The sequence below is a fragment of the Sorex araneus genome, chromosome 3 (genome assembly GCF_027595985.1).
Source record: "Sorex araneus isolate mSorAra2 chromosome 3, mSorAra2.pri, whole genome shotgun sequence".
Classification (NCBI taxonomy): Eukaryota; Metazoa; Chordata; class Mammalia; order Eulipotyphla; family Soricidae; genus Sorex; species Sorex araneus.
Genome location: NC_073304.1, coordinates 221945384 through 221960533, shown reverse-complemented (window position 1 = coordinate 221960533; position 15150 = coordinate 221945384). Strand labels below are relative to the sequence as shown.

The 15150-nt window shown below is 47.6% G+C and overlaps 1 protein-coding gene across 11 annotated transcripts in view; it reads right to left on the bottom strand.

Moving 5' to 3' along the window:
- Positions 1-1802: 1802 nt before the first annotated feature.
- The window catches only part of GPATCH8 (G-patch domain containing 8), a 92790-nt gene continuing 79442 nt past the window's right edge, over positions 1803-15150 (bottom strand). For all 11 annotated transcript variants that reach the window (XM_055131793.1, XM_055131797.1, XM_055131796.1 and 8 more), the window contains 2 exons: positions 11491-11621; positions 1803-7858 (listed from right to left, as the gene is read on the bottom strand). In XM_055131793.1, the coding sequence (XP_054987768.1) occupies positions 3988-7858; positions 11491-11621 (4002 nt within the window). In that variant the 3' untranslated portion in view covers positions 1803-3987. The remainder of the gene's footprint in view (positions 7859-11490; positions 11622-15150) is intronic.

Genomic DNA, 15150 nt, shown 5'->3' with positions numbered 1-15150 from the left:
GATGCACATGGAACGGCAGAGGAAAGGGGTACCCAGATAGTCACGGGATCAACCAAATCACTCTGGTGATCAATGGGATGACAAGACATGCAGCCGGACTGTCCTCCCATTTACAACTCTGCACCCAGGTAGTGCTACACTCCTGGTAGTGCTCAGGGTACCATATGGGGCTCTGGGAATCAAACCCAGGTCAGTTGTGTGCAAGGCAAGCGCCCTCCCCACTATGCTATTGCTCTGCCTCCTCACAGCTCTTTGAAGGGCTGAAAGGAAGAAACCCACTTAGTGCTACAGATCTAACTTGTTGTTCTACACCTGAAGACGCTTGGGAGCTACTCCTGGCTGTGCTCCTGGCGATGCCTAGGGGACTGTGCTGTGCTGGGGATTGAACCCAGGCCTCCAGCATGCAAAGCCGTGTGTAGCCATTCCTCTGGACCACACCTATCATTAGCTTCAATACTCAATTTTCCCTGCCCTTTTTTTGTTTCATCAGCTCACTAACAGTTAAGGCCTATTTCCTTTACTGGGCATTGTAGTGATTATTGACTGCATCACTGTGAAGGAATTAGAGGATTAAGAAGGCCCAGGAGGAAGCTGAAGGCACATGGTTCTATCCCCAGCAACACATGGCTCCTCAAATCCTTATTTTTTGGGGGTTGGGGGGCTGGGCCATATCTGGCGGCTCTGCGCTCAAGGATCAATCACTCCTGGCAGGACTTGGGGCACCATACAGAGTGCCAGGGATCGACCCTGCACTGGCTCCATTCAATGCAAGCCAACTGCCCGCTCTACCATTGCTGTGGCCCCAGCTATGAGCCGTAACATTGGGACAGACTGGCCCAGCAGCATTTAGGTGCAACTCCCCCACGCTACCTCCAGATAACAAGGAGTTACAGAGACTAGTTCAATATTGGTTCCGGCATAAAGGATTCCACTGTGGCTCTTATAATCCCATTGCCCTGAGGTTCATCCAGTATCCTAAAAATCAAAGCTAGAAATTCCATTTATCGAGAACTATGTGCCATTCATTCTATTAACATACTGTATATAGCACTGTTGTTCCGTTGTTCAGATTTGCTTGAGCGGGCACCAGTAATGTCTTAATTGTGAGATTTGTTAATTTTTTGGCATATCAAATATGCCACGGGTAGCTTGCCAGGCTGTTAACACACAGATGATGTAAAAGGTACACACACACACACACACACACACACACACACACACACGATGTAAAAGATAGACACAGAGCAGTCTCTTGGGAGAGAATGGAAAGAAGGTATATACTTAAAAACTTACACTTTTGGTTTTTTTTTTTTCTTTTTGGGTCACACCCAGCGACACACAGGAGTTACTCCTGGCTTTGCACTCAGGAAATTACTTCTGACGGTGCTCAGAGGACCATATGGGATGCTGGGAATCGAACCTGGGTCGGCTCCGTACAAGGCAAACGCCCTACCTGTTGTGCAATCGCTCCAGCCCCATAAACATATTTTTGATGGAGATAAATTTAATATTTCCTCCCAGAGCCATACATATTCTTTCCCTTCTACTTGGGAAAGTATCCTGGGCTTTGAAAACACAATTACGAAGATCAAAACCAACTGGTTCACAGAATTATTTAATCACTTCAAACAAATGATGCCTTATTTTTAAATTTGGGTTTTGGGGCCACACACACTGCAAGCAAGCCCCTTAACTCATGTATTACATATCTTCTGGGTTCCCAATCAAGGTTGTTACTGAACTCTTAGCTCCACCCCTTACCAAACTGAGTGGAGGGGATAATCATGACAGACTCCTCTAAGTTTCCACAAATCATTGGTTTATTAGAAAGTTCCTTTCCTAATTTTACAGCATATATATCTATCATATGTGATAAAGTTAAATACACTCTGTTTTGCTTGTAAGGATAGGTTATTTTGCTGTCCTTTTTTTTTTTAAATAAAAAAAAGGTTTTAAAACCACTATTCTGTAATTAAAACTGAGCCCAGGAGGCAGAGAGGCAGCCAGAGTATGGCTCGATCTAGCAAGCTAATGGGAAGCAGCACAAAAAATGTTAATACTGTATTATTTAAATATTTACATGAGCTAAAGGGGGGGGGGGAGTCCCTTCACTTTGAACTGCTGGTTTCCTTGTTCCAGTGCTAGTATCTACAAAGTGTCGTTCCCAACTGCCGGAGCCTCGTCTGTCCGTCTGTCCGGCACTTGCTTCTCTCCAGCTCAGAACCTTTGTCTTTTGGGAAGCTGAGAAGGCAGAGTCCTGGCCCAGGTAAGCAGGGTTTGTTTTTGCTGTCAGATGACCCCCCCCCCCCCCGCCCCAGGCTAGCCACAGGGATGGGTAAGGAAAGGCTGCATGGGGAACCGAGCACAGGCGAGATCTGTCATGTTCTATTCCCTCTGGGTCATTGTGCGTATTAGAACTGAGGACCTGGGCTAAAGGTGAGGACGAGGAGGAGGGACTGAGGTGATACTTCCTCTGGTAGGTGTCGTGGGAGAAAAGGGGAGAGGAAAAAAAAAGTCACTGCTTAAACAAAGGTGGGCAGAAGGCATGGAAACAACGAAGCATAGGAACTCATAGGACTTAAAATTATTCCAACTTTCATCTTCAGTTTCTAGCCAACCCAAAAGGCACATTAAAAAAAAAAAAGTTGTTGGAGGGGACTAAGTAGTAGTAGGTAGGCAAATACACTGCCCAGAGCAAGGCACCCGGAACCCCAGGACTCCCTAACCGTCACGTCCCACTGCTGCCAGAGAACCACACTCCCGGTCTCTCCCTCCTCTGTGGGGCCCGCCTGTTTCTCTGTGAAACAGCAAAACACATGCATGAGACTCGGGGAACTGAGTATCCCTCTGACACCCCAGCTGACTGTTGCCCATTAGTTCCAAGTTCCCAGTGCTGGGGGCTCCACTTACTGCAAATTATTAAACATTTTGTCCCAGCAAAAAAAAAAAAAATGTTAAACAGGATTTCTCTTTTTAACATTTTTATAGTTCATAACTTCAAAAATACATGAGCTTGATAAAATATACATGCTTAGTCATTTTTGCATCTAGCAGAAAACAAATACTTTTTATTTTTTGTTTTTATTTTATAACCTTTAAAGTTTCTTAATTCAACTAGGGCAAACATATTTACACAAAGCCACCAGAACAAGGATCACTTAAAGAGCTGGATGTAAAAAATATTATTGCAGTATACTACAAATATGCAACTTTTTAATATGAGCTACAAAAAGCAGCATTTACGTTTATAGAGTTCAGTGCAATTTTTTTTTTACATTAAAAAAATCCTATAAATTAAGGAAAACGACAACATGACAGAAGAAAATACACCCTCAGACACATGAGCTCCTCCCCGGGGAAGCACGCGGGCAGCCCCACAGCTCCCATTCATGATAGATCTTCTCTGAGATATGCACGTGTCTCTTCTGGGACGTGGGACGAGAGTGCCAACGCGTGGCTCTCTGTGGGAAGTGGGCCGACTGGCTGATGGCCCGAGGAGCATCTGAATCCAGGCCTGCCTCCCTCTCCACCTCACCGGGGATCCCATAAGCTCCACCAAGGGGCGGTCAAAGACACCGAGAAGGCAGGACCAGATGGACAACCTGCCAGCCAGGGAGAAGGCCGACGTGCTCAGCTTTACGGAAGGGGACGGTGGCCAAGCGGAGGCAGGACGGGGAGCATCTAACCTGGGGGGTTGGAGGTGTTGCTGCAGAGGGCGGGCAGCACTTGCCGATATGTACCCAAGCTTAGAAACCCAGGAGAGGGAGGGACAGAGAGAAAGGGGGAGGGGGAAAAAAAAAATCCCTGATAATCAACCGAAAGCAAACCTCAAAATCTGATCCACCGCCACAAGCCAAAACTCAGAGATTCTTTGGCTGTCAGCCGCTGCCCGTCCAGCTTCTACCTGCTGGTATCAATGGCCCCACGCCCCTCAAGGGGAGGTACGGGCCATCTCATGGGCCCCACCTGGGCTCCCGCCCCCCAGGTTCATGTGCCATGGCTAGGGGGGTGCTGCAGGTCCTGACCTGAGAAGATGGGGTGGAGCAGAGGGTGAAGGTGGAGAGCAGTGGCAGCTGCTGCAGCGGGCCGCGGGGCCAGGAGAGTTGGGTAGAGCGCGGCATGTGGCACGGGGTGGAAGGTGAAGGGCCCCGGGTGGATGGCGGAGGCGGGAATGATGTGGATCGGATGGCTCGCCAGGAAGGTGGCAGGGTGGCCGGGGATGATGGAGTGGGTGAGGTGGGACAGGGAGATGGGGGTCAGGTGCGGCTGGGGGATGTGATGCACTTGGGCGAGCGGCTGGGGATGAGGGTGGGGGTGGATGCCGATGGCGGCGGCGGCGGCGGCCGCGTGGTGCTGCAGGATGGCATGCTGCACCGTCGTGATGGAGGTGGCGGAGGCGGTGGCTGGCTGCTGAATGTGGAGGGGCGGCAGGGCCGGGGCTGCCGGGGCCAGGGCGGCGGAGGCCGGGAAGACCTTCACCTGCTTGGCCAGGAGCTGCTGCTGGATGTGCTGCTGCGCGGCCTGCTGCAGCTTGCTGTACTTCTCCATCTCCTCGGGAGTGAAGGTGATGGGCTGGCTCTCCAGGGGCGCCAGGGACGCGTCCTCGGCCCCGTCCGCCGACTCAATACTCGGCTCCCCACTGGGAGGTGCGTAACCAGGGAAGTGTTCGAGGTCTGGGGCGAGGGGCAGCAAGCTGGATTCCACAGGTCCCGGCTGACTACCACTATCCAAGGACTCCAGGGTGTCCCCGTCACTGGGGTCAGGGAGGTAGTTATGGGAGATAACTGGGTCCCCAGAATAGCAGTCAGAGTGCACGGGGGTGCCAAGGGGAGCCACAGGATGCTCAGCAGTAGCGTCTTCAGGCTTTGGCTCTTCTGGGGGTGGGTCTGATAAGGGGCCAACTGTTTCCTCTGAGGGGAACTGATGGCCAAACGGGGGCTCGCTGTTCCCTGGCAGCCCTTCCTCCGTCTCCGACTGGTCCTGCTCTTCCGCCCTCTCCAGGCCAGACTCTTCACATTTCTTGGTGCTGGGCTTCCGGGTAGCTGGCAGCTTCCCTATCAGTGGCAGGACAGGCTTACTGCCGAGAGAAGGGGGGAGCTTGGGCCCAAAGTAACCTTGTGGGGGGTCCTTGAGCTTAAGCCCAGCTTTGCCAGGGGTGGCCAGCACCTCCTCACTCACGCTGGATTTCCTTTCTACCTTCCTTGACTGGATCTTCTCCAGCAGCAGTTTGGCGGTAATGGAGTTCTTGTCTTCAGGGCTGCAATCCCCTTCTAATGCCCTTCCTGCGCCAATGTTGTTCTGAGCGGGGAGGATGGTCCCTTTACCATCGTCTCCTCTGAGATCTTCTTTCTTTCCAGAACCTTCTCCCCGGCCTGATCGGAAGTAGTGGGGAGACTGGGAACGGTAAATTTTCGAGCGGATGAAGTCACGTCGACCCGAACGCCTCTCCTCGGGGCTCTCATGACCCCACGACCCCTTTCTGGAGCCTGACCTCTGGGAAGGACTCCTGGTGCTGCGGCTGCGGTCCCTGCTGTAGCTCCTGCCTCGCTGCCAGCTGTGCGCAGTGGTGCTGCGACTCCTCCGCTTGCTCCGGCTGCGACTGCAGCTGCTGCTGCGGCTTCGGCCCCTGGACCTTGAACGCTCCCTGGTGTGGCTGCGAGACCGGCTTCGGGACTGACTGCAACTGAGGCTATAGTCATCCTCGGACGACGAGTATTTGTGCCGTTTGGACCGGTGCTTGGAGCTGGCGTAGTCGGAGTCATCCGAATCATGGGAGCGCTTGGAGTGTCTCCGTGAGCGGTCGCTGTAGTCACTGTAACTGTCATCTGAGTAGCTGTGCTCTCTACTGTAGCAGCTCTGGTCTGAGGAGGCGTCGGAGCTGCTGGAGTAGGAGCGCCGGGAGGACCGGTGTGAGGGGTGCCGCCGCGCAGAGCGGGAGCGGCTGCGGGACTGCTCACTCCCCGAGTCTTCCTCCTCCTCTTCCTCACTGTACTGGGACGGAGACTTCTGGTGCAGGGAAGCCTCATCGCTATCCTCATCCCCACTGCTCGGGCGACTCCGGCGGCTGGATCTGCTGCCGCGTCTGGTGCTCACTCTCCGCTGGCAGGACGAAGCTGGAGGCTCACCCTTGTGCTTCCTCCCGCCGTGACCCTGCGAGCTGCCCCCACCCCCCTCCTCCTTCTTGCCGCTGCTCCCGTCGTCAGCGGGGAGGGATCTCCGCTGCGAATCATCCTGGGCCCTTCGCCGTCGCCTTGGGGGTGCGGGGCTACCACTTCCAGGAGGTTCTGGTTTGGGTCCCCGTTCGGAATCTGCAGGGGCTGATGACTTATTCTTCTTCCGTTTTCTTTTTTTGCGCTTCTTAGACTTCTCCCCAGACTCTGCCTTCGAACTTTTCTCCTCTGGGTCAGCCTTGTGTTTCCGTTTGTGTTTGCTGGATTTTTTGTGTTTCTTTTTCTTTTTGTGTCGGTGAGACTTGCCGGATCGTTCCTTCTTGCCAGGAAGGCTTTTCCCGGTGTCCTCTGTCTCGGACCCGTGGCTGCCCCCAGGCTCCTCCTTCCTCGGGATGCTACAGGCAGATGCTGAAGCAGGTGCATCCACTTTGCCTCCTGAGCTGTGTTCCACATTCTCGCCGCCCTCCTTGCTGGTATTTGGCTCACCAGGGTCAGCGTCAAGGCCTTGGAGATGGTCCTTTGAACAGCTGCCTACATCTCTTGGCTTTTCTGTCCCTTTTGCTCTGTTATCTTTGTTTCTTGAAAGTTTAAAGTCAAAATACAACGGGTTACAACTGTATGAAATGGAGGGTTCTGCCTTGGTGAAAATCAACAGTTCCGACGGCCACTGGAGGGCAGTGCTTTCATCTTTGCTCAAAACTGGGAAGAAGGGGCCGGTGGGATGTTTGGGTCCCTCCTGGCTTTCTTTCCCTGCTGAGGTGGCCTGAGGGGCTTCTTTAGAAGGGTCTGAGTCACACACCGGGGTTTCTGGAGCCTTCTGAGTCTGACTCTCCAAACTGTGCTCGTGCACCTGCTCTGCTGACTCTGGCTCACCTTTGCTCCCCGGCCCTGAAGGCTCAGCCACACTGGCTTCTGCCTGCTGCTCAGCGGCCTCACTAACCGCCTTCTCTGCTCCTTGGCTCGGGGCCACCTTGCCGCAGCCTTTAGGTTTGGGAGAACTGCTTTTCTTGCTCTCTGGGGCACTCTTTGGATGTGTACCATTATCACCTTCCATCTGTTCGCTAGCTCTCATAAAAAGCAGGAAGGGGAAATTAGGCTTCACCTTGCAGTGAGCTGGAGGGATGTAGTGGTAATACTCTGGCTCTGTAGCTCCAGCTCCTTCTTCTCGCTTCATTTTTTTTAACTTAGATAATGTTGAGGCAAGGGACCCTCCATCCTGAGGATCTTCATCCTCTTTTTTTCCATCAAGATTACTGCTTCCATCAGAATCTCCTACCTTCTGCACTCCTTGATCAGAACCTTTCTCATCGGCTTTTGTTCCATCTTCAGAGGTTCCTTCCTCTGCATGGTCTTTGAAAACTGATGCTATTGATTCAAGTTTGACGGGCGCCTTCTTGGCAAAGGAAAATGACACTCCCAACTTTTGCAGCGGTGTTCCTTGATTATTCTTAATGCCAAAGCTGATACCCTGGGAGGCTAAGCCAGGAGCCGGTGCCAGTCCTGGGGTATTAGTGACTTGTACTGCTGTGAAAGGGCCTCCTTTATCTGTGGAGAATTCAGATCCCAGACCACAAGTGGCAGCGGCACCTGTACCACTGTTCGTAGCTGATTCATCTTTATCATCTTCTCCACCTTCTTCATCTACAGCCACTGTTGTTGGTCTGAACATGGGCCCACTTCCTGGTGCACTAGATATTGATAAAAAAAAAAAAAGAACACAAATTTATAGGTATATTTTATTTTTATGATCATTCAAAATACTGAATTCCTCAGTGGCAGCTAGAAAAAGCCTTTTTTACTGTTAATAATATACTTAGCTAAATTCCTAGGGTTAGCCACTTACTGCTTTTCTTCCTATGATGTCTAAAATATGAAAGTGAGGGGCTAGAATAGACAGTACAGCAGGTAGGGCCCCTGTCTTGCATATAGGCCCCAGAAATGATCCCTGAGCACAGAGCCAGGAGTAACTAACACTTAAGCACCATTGGATTTGACCAGCCCCTGCCCACCTCTGCCCTCAAAAAAAATCCTTAACCAAGGAAAAATTAATAATAAAATAAAATTTTTTTAAAAGTGAAGGGCTAGAGGGTGCAGCAGGTAAGGTACTTACTACGCACATTGACATCCTAGGTTCAATCCCCACCACCCTATATGGTCCTTTGTGCAGAACCAAAAATAAGCCCTGAGCACTGCAGGATGTGACCCAAAACCAAACTAAACCCCAAAAATAAAGTACAGGGGCTGGCGTGATAGTATAATGGGTAGGTATTTGCCTTAAAGACAGCTGACCTGGGTTTGATCCCCAGCATCCCATATAGTCTCCTGAGCAATAACAGGAATAATTCCTAAATGCAGAGCCAGAAGTATTCCCTGAATATACATTGCAGAGTGTGGCACCCCCCCAAAAAAAAAAAATCCCTCCCAAAATTCTAAAACAAACCAGAAAAAAAAAAACTTATTTTGCAATTCAAATAATTACTACTCTCTAGTACAGTCTGTCAGTTTTGTATCCATTCTCATTTCTTACCCCCCTCTTTTTTTGGGAGGAGGGTTTTCACACGTGGCAGTGCTCAGGGTTTATTCCTGGCAGCACTCAGTGGACCATAAGGGATGCCAGGAATGAAACCTGGGTTGGCTGAATGCAAGGTAAACACCCTCCCCACTGTACTATTGTTCCTAGTACAGTGAACATAAGCAATGCTTGGGAGGATCATGAAAGTGCCAAGAGATGAAACCCAAGTCTCCTACATGCAAAAACATGTGCTCACAGTCCACTAAATTTTTTCTCTAGGGCTGGAGTGATAGCACAGCGGGTAGGGCGTTTGCCTTGCACGCGGCCAACCGGGGTTCAAATCCCAGCATCCCATATGGTCCCCTGAGCACCGCCAGGGGTGATTCCTGAGTGCATTAGCCAGGAGTGACCCCTGTGTGCATTGCTGGGTGTGACCCAAAAAGAAAAAAAAAATTCTTTCTCTAGCCCTTATTCCTTACTCTTTTTTGTTGTTGGGCAACATCAGGGCTTACTCCTCGTGAGGCTCAGGGGACAATGGAGTACAGGTGATCTAAGTCGGCTGTGTACAAAAAGCAAGTGCCCTACCTGCGCTGTACTTTGGCTCTGTCCTTTGTACTTTAATTTTTTTTTTTTTGCTTTTTGGGTCACACCCAGCAATGCTCAGGGGTTACTCCCGGCAGTGCTTGGGGGACCATATGGGATACCAGGAATCGCATCTGGGTTGGCCGCATGCAAGGCAAATGCCCTACCTGCTGTGCTATTGCTCTGGCCCCTGTACTTTAGTTTTTGAGTTTTTTGTTTTGTTTGGTTTTGGGTCATATCTTGTGGTGCTCAGGGCTTTACTTCTCATTCTGTTTTTGGCCCACACCTAGCAGTACTCAGGGCTGATGCCAGTGCTGGGGATCAAACCAAGGGCTCATACATGCACATTTTACTGCTGAACTACATCCTGGGATCTGTTTTCTCCTTTTCTTTCTCCAAAACACATGAAAAGTAAATTAAAAAGGAGACACACTGGAGCTGGAGCTGTGGCTGGTCCCTGGAAGTACAATAAATATGTAGATAAACAAGTATGGATCCACAGACAAAAATAAACCTACTATGTCCAGGAACTTGAAAACTCTGGTCCCAACTCAATGATAAACTTTTCAAAGTCATCATCAGTTTTTCTTCTTTCTGTGTCAAGTTCCTTTAGTTTCTTTAGCCCATGTAAAAACAATCATGAGAGCCCATATTCTTGTGCCTGAGCTACGTGAGGTGTTGACCTCATGATTTCTGAGGTGCTCAAAGATTAGGTCCCCAAAGTCTAGTGGCCTTGTAAGTCAGTCCTAGATGCAGCAAGCTCCCAGATCAGCAAGAACTATGAACGAGTATTAAGAAGAACATTGCAGGACTGCGGGCGGCTCCATGGGCTGAAGTGCTTGAGCTGCATGCAGGAGGCCCAGATTTCATCCCCAGCACTGCCAGGGTCTCCTGACCAAAAAGCACCAGACTAACACAGACAAAAAGAAAATATAACAACCAACCAAAAACTTGGAGCACCCTGGCTCCACATCAGGGTCATAACCGAGAAACAGAATTCCCCGGGTTTTAGACTGTTCAGAACTGGAGAGTACTTAAAAGGTAGTCAAAAAGCCTGAGTATGGGGCCCAGGGGACAGTACAAAAAGCAGGTAAGTACACCAATAAGTGATCCCCAGCACTGTGTTTAGTCACTAGGAATAGTCCCTGAACCCAGAGCCAGGATCAAGTCCTGAACACTGCTGTCTGTGGCCCCCAAACCAGAAATCAAAGCCCCCCTTCCCCCAAAAAACCCTCACAAAAATACACTTAAATCTGGGGGCTGGAGATTATAGCTTAATGGTAAAAGCTCATGCCTTGCATGCATAAAACCTGAGTGCTACTTGGAAATGCCAAATAACACCCAAAAAGTCATGAGAGCCTGTGCTCCAGTAGATTCTGGCTCTGAAATGCTCTATGTGCTTTCCTACAGAAGACTACTGAAAGAGGGGCTGGAGCAACAGCACAGCGGGGAGGGCGTTTGCCTTGCACGCAGCCGACCCGAGTTGATTCTCAGCATCCCATATGGTCCCCCGAGCACTGCCAGGAGTAATTCCTGAGTGCATGAGCCAGGAGAAAAAAATGCTGAAATAAAGGTAATAATAGTTGAGTACTTTATTGGGTATCTTCTATTTCCTAGCTACATTATTCTGGTTTGTTTTTGGACCAAACCAGGGTATGCTCAGGACTTACTCCTGGCTCTGAATTCAGGGATCACTTTTGGAGGGGCCCAAGGAACCATAGGGAGTGCCCAGGAATTGAATCTAGGGTTTAATCACTTGTAAGGCAAGTGATCTACCTGCTGGTACCATCTCTCCAGCTCAGCTTTTTTGACATACTAACTTATTTACAGTAAGATGTATGACTGTTGGGGCTGGGGAGAGAGTTCAGAGTATTCTGCTTTGTGTGTAGGAGGTCTGGGTACCTCTCCAGAAGGAGCTCCTGAACATACTTGGGTATGGTCCAAAACAAAACAAAGGAAAAACAATTGTTACTATCATCTTCAGCTTAAAGATAAGGACACTGAGACAGTGTTTAGCTAAGGTCATAGAGAGAGTAGGATCTACCCTCCTTATCTGTCTATCGTTATCAGTATATTATAATCCAAGTATAAATATACTTTGTTTGAAAGAAGGATCTATTACAAATATAAGGACTACATGTCTAGAATCTTAAAATTATAATCTTAAAAATATTTAATGCTAAGGATTATAATTATCTGTAGAACCCTGGGAGAAGGTATCTTTACCATTCAGCTTGTTTTCTTTGCTCTGCCAACTCATGAAGTCGTCGAAGGGCTTTTTCCTGTTTCTTCTCATCTTTACGGGATCTTGATGAAACATTTCGAGCAAACTCTCTCTGCTTGAGATCTTTCAATCTCTGAGGCAAAAGAAAAAGAAACAAGGGTGGGTGATTTAGAGTAACTTAGGGATCCTAAAGGCAAGGCCTCTGGAGTATTTACCCTCAATTAATGGTTACAGTGCTAGTGTAGAATATATTGTTATACTCTTAGGATTAACTGAAAACACAATGGCTGATTATTTGGGATAAAACACTTGGAGTATCTGCATACTTATTTAGGACAACATACCATTTGCTTTGTTGGGCAAAATAAAATGATTTCAGAAGCAGTAAGTAAATTTTAGAACAACAGGAGAAAAAAAATACTATTTAACCATCTGCTCTTCCTGGATGCAAAACTAGACAAACAGAACATGAGATAAATTCTAATAGCACAAGTCAAAGAGAACAGAAAAGGGTTAAGCTAGTACAAAAATTACCCAGGTGTAAGATTTTAAAAAGCAATGTACAGCTTACATGGGAAAGTTATTGAATCAGAACTAACAAATTGCCCTTTTCTTTCACGATAAAAAGGTGTGACTTTCCCTGTAACTACAGACCATCTTCCAGTGCTGGCACGTTCAGAGCTCACCAGTCTGACCCCTCACCTGGCCAGTCTGCTGGAATTAAGAGCACTTAGGTACAGCATTTCACTTTTCACGGCCCTCAGAGGGACAGCCAGGAAGTGAGGAGGGAGAATAGAGACAAGTTAGAGAATTTAGGACTGAAAATCCTGATAAAAGAAAGGGTATTTTATTCTCAGAAGCTATTAATTTTTCCTTAGAACAAAACAATGACAAAAAAAGAACAGTGCGCGGACACACTGGGGACAGAGTTCAGACATATCTATCGGCAATGAAGACAAAACTGAAATCTCATAGTCAACACACTTGATAAGAAATAAACAAAAGAAATACAATGAAACATACCAGCCTATGGGTTTACAACAGCACCGGGAAAAGGAATTTGACCCAATATAAAGTGGACATTGCTTTGTGAAAAGGCATGATGTTCACAGACAGAGGAATTTTCTTATCTAATATTTATGAAATGTACTTGAGTAATTTTGAACGGGAGGGGGAAAAGGGTGGAAAGACACACAAAAAAAAGATATACAGCTAAAGACACTAGAAGAAAAACTCACTCTTGTGATCTGGGCTCCCAATTTAGAAGGATTTGCTTTCAAAACATCAGCTGAAAATGTCACACCACAAAGAAAAAAAAAGTAAAAAATAAAACAAGATTGGAAGAGAAAAAAAATAAAGCAAGCATTACTACACAAGCTCTTTTTAGTGACTCTATTACACTGAGCAGTCAGGGACAAAGCCATCAACTCTAAGAGGGCGGGGGAAGGGCAGCACCTGTACAACACACACATGTGTACATACACACAGACTGACAGCGCAGTAAGACTCCTAGAGAAATAGAATTACTCATTTCTTCAGGAAAAATGATTCCAGAACTTTAGGAAAGACTGCCTCAAGTCAGTTAGCCTCTCATTTACCTTTAATTTTGAAAAGTTCAACTAACCAACAGCTGACAATTTTTCCCCGATGTAGTTGAATACCCAAATTAAGATTTTTATATATATTACACACACACATAAATATAGAAGTTCAAGGTGATAGTTCAGCGGGCTGAGCATGTGTTCTGCATGAAGGAGGCCTGGATTTGATCTCTAGCATCATAAAATCCTCTAGCATTTCTGGGAGCAAGACACAAGCAAAGAGATTGAAAGGTGCCCTGGACAATGATGGCCCAATCAACCGCTTAAGAGAGAGAATGATAGGGCCGGACCAATGTACAGTGGGGGAGGGCGTTTGTCTTGCATGTGGCTGACCCAGGTTCAGTTCCTGGCATCCCATACGGTCCCCTGAGTGCTGCCAAGAGTTAATTCCTGAGTACAGAGCCAGGAGTAAAACCCTGAGCATTGCCAAATGTGGCCCCAAAACAAAACAAAAATTAATTCTATTTAAAAACAAAAACAAAAACAACATACCCAGCAGTGGCAGTGCCCAGGGTTTGCTCCTGGCCCTGCACTCAGGGATCACCTTTCATGGGGTTTGAGGAATCACATGCGGTGCCAAGGGCAGAACCCAACTTTGTTGAGCGCACAAGGCAAGCACGCTGTCCACAGTACTATCTCTTCAGTGCTATTTATCACTTTCAGTTGATCCATAGCCCTAACAAATAAATTTCTCCATGTCCAGTCATTTCATCTCCTCTGACAACCCTGTAACTATACGAACACTGTGCAAAACAGTAATTTTACTAAAACTGTTAGGTAGAGTTGAAGATTAAGCTTCTCCAATTCCGAAGCAACTTGGTGCATGGTTAAAGCTGAAGGAAAAGGATTTTGTCTGCCTCACCTTGAATAGATCAGATTTCAAATTCCTATCTTAATATAATTGGAGGGAAGGAGGAAAGAAAATGTGATGTTAGAAACAATGCATCCGAATTATAATCTCGTCTAGGCACCAGAGGACAAGCATCCCTGTTACCACAGAGGCACATTCCTGCATCACCTTTAAAAACTTAGTCAAATCTTGGATCTCAAAAGTAGAACTGGAAACCCCCAAATTCTAACCCAAACCTTAAGAGACAGGGACTGGCACTTTTAAAAATCTAAAACATGTACTTGAGGTCTCTAATATGAAGAGTGGGTAATAACAGTACAGTGGGTAACATGCTGGCCTTGCATGCCAACGACCTGGGTTTTATCACTCAGTGGAGCCAGGATGGACCCCCAATTCCATGTCCATGTCTTACCTTCTTAAGACCTAAACGCAAAACTAAATTTCCCCTCAAAAAACTAAAGAGCAGGAGCTGGAGTGATAGCACAGTGGGTAGGGCGTTTGCCTGGCACGAGGCCAACCTGGGTTCGATTCCCAGCATCCCATATGGTCCCCTAAGCACGGCCAGGGGTAATTCCTGAGTGCAGAGCCAGGTGTGACCCCTGAGCATCGCTGGGTGTGACCCAAAAAGCGAAAAAAAAAACAAAAACAAACTAAAGAGCAGCGTACCCTTCAAAAGAAGTAACTTCTCTTTCTCTCTCTCTTTTTTTTTTTTTTAAAAAAAGAGGTTTTGGGTGACGTTGAGCTGTGTTCAGGAGTGACCCCTGGCGGTGCAAAGGAGACAAGGCAAGTGCCTTAACCTCTGTACTATCTCTCTGACCCCATGAACTTCTTTTGAACTGTCTAGTTCACTTTGTCATAGTTCTTTCCTAGTAATCATATTGGACTACCACTGAATTATTCCTGTGTTTCAGAAAGGGAGTATGTGCTAAGTCCCAGAGTTAGAAGGCTAAGCCAAATTTTGAGCTCCAGTTACCTCACTAAAAAAAAAAAAAAAAAACCAAAAAAACAATATATTTATGAAATTGTGTCAAAATAAATGGAAAATCACTTTTTTTTGGGGGGGTCACACTGGACGATGCACAGGGGTTACTCCTGGCAATGCTCAGGGGATCATATGGGATGCTGGGTCGACTGCGTGCAAGGCAAACGCCCTACCCGCTGTGCTATTGCTCCAGCCCCTGGAAAACCACTTTTGTTGAATAGCAACTCTC